The 3,539-nt window shown below is 35.7% G+C and overlaps 1 protein-coding gene across 1 annotated transcript; it reads right to left on the bottom strand.

Annotated features, from left to right (window-relative positions):
- Positions 1 to 295: 295 nt before the first annotated feature.
- LOC131648147 (uncharacterized protein At4g28440-like) lies at positions 296 to 2,120 on the bottom strand. Its single transcript, XM_058917927.1, has 2 exons — positions 1,763 to 2,120; positions 296 to 641 (listed from the first exon to the last, which is right to left on the bottom strand). The coding sequence occupies exons 1-2, from the start codon at positions 1,992 to 1,994 to the stop codon at positions 451 to 453; spliced, it is 423 nt and encodes a 140-aa protein (XP_058773910.1). The 5' UTR covers positions 1,995 to 2,120; the 3' UTR covers positions 296 to 450.
- Positions 2,121 to 3,539: the final 1,419 nt, after the last annotated feature.

Genomic DNA, 3,539 nt, shown 5'->3' with positions numbered 1-3,539 from the left:
AAAACACACTTTACTTCTTAGCCCAATTAGAACCAAAACAATTTTGAAAATCAATAATATAGAAAAAGATGTTTGTCAAAGGTTCCTCCTCTTTCCTCCTCCAAACCAACACTTAGGCAAATTTTATGATACGATTAAAAATGGTGTCATTTACAAGAACATTAAACCATGCGGCTTTCATAGAAACATTTGCAGGGAAAGCCGGATGATTTGTTCAAAAAGAACTGTATACACTTTAATTTGGGAAACAATAACAATATTTACGATTGTGTATCAAAAGCACAAGCATTATCAATTTTTAAAAAATGACCTGAAATATAAATCTTAGCATTAACCACAGCATTCTTAAGACTAATAATCAAGACTGTATCATATAAGAACCTGCACAGCAGTCAATTTTACCATGGTCAAACAAAAATTGGAACCCCTTGAAAAATTTGTAAGCTAAAATCACTCTTGAGGGACAGTGACCAACTCATATTCAACTAACGAAAGATTGTTATCTTCTCTAACTTCAAAATTTGCAGGTTCTGTGACCTCTATACGACCCCACCTATCAACTGCCAGCCTCATAGATCCCTTGAACATGTCAATCTTGGCATTACGCAGAATTATAGTTGCACCAGGGTTCATGAGGTCCACTGCATAAAAGTAAATAGATTAATCACCGTTAGAATAAAATGAGCCAAACTGATATTCGTTTTCAAAACAAGCAAGAAATAAGAACACTAAATAAAGCACAAAAAGTTGTGCTACAGAATCGGGTGATAAATATAACACTCATGGCCACTAACTATACTCTAGCGTTTAAGTAACGTGCAAATGGACTCTTAATTTTAATCATATAGGAATTTACTCATACCATCCAATAAATCCAACTCATAGGTTTAACGATAGAATACGAATTCCTCCATACCAAGCAACGAAATCGGTCAATGCTGCATATCCATCACCGCAATGCCAAAGGTGGGATGTGTATATGGGCTCCAAAAGTTACTATGCTTCTCAAACACAAACACTCATCCCATTACATAAAAGTTTATCTGGAAAGCTTCAGTTAGGGCACTCAATCCCAACATTGTCAGAAACCACGAGACAATATCACTTTAACCTAATTCCGCACATCCTTTAATACTTTACTCAGTGTTGTCAAATAACGGCGTCACATAGCAGAATATGAACAAATTGTAACTGTTCTGCAATCCACTCTTTAACATAAAGTGTAAATGACGGATATAGTGCTGCTATAGCACTAGTAAAGCTTGAACAAACCTCTATTTTTCCGAGACCCGCAATAAATAACAGACTTGAAAGCATAACAACCCACAATATGCACAAAACCAGGCCTCCTAATTTAAATTTCCAGACACACTAAAATAAGATAAAATCAACTAATTCTAATTCAAAGTTGTCGATTTACAACATTTACACAACTAGTGAACACTATAACACCGACACCTCTGAAAAACGGTGTGTACGTGTCTGAGACCGACACTTGTGATTTTGATTTATGATTTTTTAAATTATTACCAGTATCAACGTCTCACTTTCAGTGACATGTTTTTAGTGTCCGTGCTTCATAGCTAGTGAACAGTAAAACGTAATCATCAAAGTAGCATAAGTTAATTCACATGCCTTAAAAACTCTTTCAAGTCCTTAAAGCTTAGAAATGAAATGTCAATAACATTGCATATCCAAAAACACTGAAATTGTACACAAAAGGTTACGTCATGAACAACACGCATCACACAACAAATCTTACCCTGTTCGTTGCGAGCGGTGAAGATTATCACCGCAGTTTCATCTCCAACGACGCATTCAGCGATACGGGAGGGGCGAGAAGCAATCACCGACGATCGACTACCGCGGCTGGGGACAGTCTTCACCGGTGAAGAGCTCACCACCTTCACTGTCAGAGTGTGTCCGCTTGTTCCTGGTTTCAGCTGATCGGCCTTCACGAACACCGGCTTTCGTTTTATCGTTTGTGTCGCCATTGATTCACAGCTCGCGTTTCAGCTTCGTGTCCGAAAGAATCGATCGATCGAAGCTGATTACGAATCGAAGTAAAGAAAATCTCTAACCCTACTTTTTCTCAGCTTTTGATTTTGGATTTGGGGATTTCATCAATCTTGGGCCTATTATTTTTTTGGATAAGCCCATTTTATAAGAGAAAATATATTAAAAACAAAAGAGAATTACAAAAAACGAGAGGGACCAAACCAAAATCTCTTAGGCTCAAAGCCTAAGCTTAGGGGTTCCAATGTTATCTAACAAGTAATTCTTACTAATTTTCTTATGAACATAACTAAACCAAGAAATTGTTTTGCTCTTAAAACCTATATTAGCCAGGAAATCTGCATAAAAATTGACTTCACGGTAAATGTGCGTGATTCGAAAATCAATGCTAAGAGTGTAGTTCCAGCACGTAAGCCAACGAGACTTTAATTTCCAAGGCACTAAATTACAATCAGTGAAAGCTTTGACAACCAACTTACAATTCGTCTCAAAAATGGGTAGACAATGAGGTTTTCTTTAATATATTTATGCTTTTATGTTTTTGACATTTTTAACATAACAATATTAACATATTTTTATCAAAAGTATCTATATAGTCATAAATAACCCAATAAAATACATACATATATATATATATATATATATATATATATAATGGATAGTATACTATAAAATAATATTATAATATAATATAAATACAAAATAAATTATTTTGACTTCATAGCTTCTACCTAGTGTCTAATATGTCTTGCATAAATTGTTTCACGGTCAATATAGTTATATGATCAGTGAGAGAAGGCAATTGACAATTGAATTTCAATTTCACCTGAGTTCAATGACGGTTGTTATTACAGAGTAAAGTCATGTTTCCATGGAAAGAAGAAGAGCCATGGAGAAGATAATAGGTGGCGGTAAAACTGAATTTGAATACTGAATATTGAATTGGTGAAGAGTTATGTTACAGTTAGCATATATAGCCTAACTATATCATATGGGCTAAAGTACAAGGCCCAATAACACATAAGTATCTAAAAGGGCCCAATAGAAATAATAACATGTAATCTAATAGCCCCTCATAAGCTAGGAGTAGATGTTAGTAAGTCCTAGCTTAGAAATATTAGTCAAAAAAGGAGTGGTGTCTAATGGTTTGGTGAAAACATCTGCTAGCTGCTGATGAGATGTAACAGAAAGAAGATGGAAGAGGTCGATGTGTTTCGTTCGTTTGTGGAATGAAGAGTTGTTAGCTATATGTCTGGCGAAAGCATTATCACAATATAAGTTTGTTGGTGTTTGAAAGGATACTTTAAGGTCTTGAAGAAGATTGGTGATCCATTGTATTTCATACACAGTGGTTGTCATTGATCTGTATTCGATTTCTGTTGAGCTACGAGAAACTGTGGGTTGTTTCTTGGACTTCCATGATACGAGAGATGGCCCGAGATAGATGTAGTAACCTGTGATGGACCAGCGAGTGTCAGGGCATGTGGCCCAGTCAGAGTCGGAGAATGCTTTGAGTTGTAGAG

Source organism: Vicia villosa, linkage group LG2 (assembly GCF_029867415.1).
Source record: "Vicia villosa cultivar HV-30 ecotype Madison, WI linkage group LG2, Vvil1.0, whole genome shotgun sequence".
In the NCBI taxonomy this organism is placed as follows: Eukaryota; Viridiplantae; Streptophyta; class Magnoliopsida; order Fabales; family Fabaceae; genus Vicia; species Vicia villosa.
Note: the sequence above shows the minus strand (reverse complement) of the source record. Positions and strands in the feature narration are given on the sequence as shown.

What these genes read in the sequence shown, in the direction of transcription:
- LOC131648147 (XM_058917927.1), bottom strand. Translation starts at nt 1,994, where the DNA reads ATGGCGACACAAACGATAAAACGAAAGCCGGTGTTCGTGAAGGCCGAT. An exon ending in CACCGCTCGCAACGAACAGG is followed by an intron (nt 642 to 1,762) that starts GTAAGATTTGTT and finishes ACTTTTATGCAG; the next exon opens with TGGACCTCATGAACCCTGGT.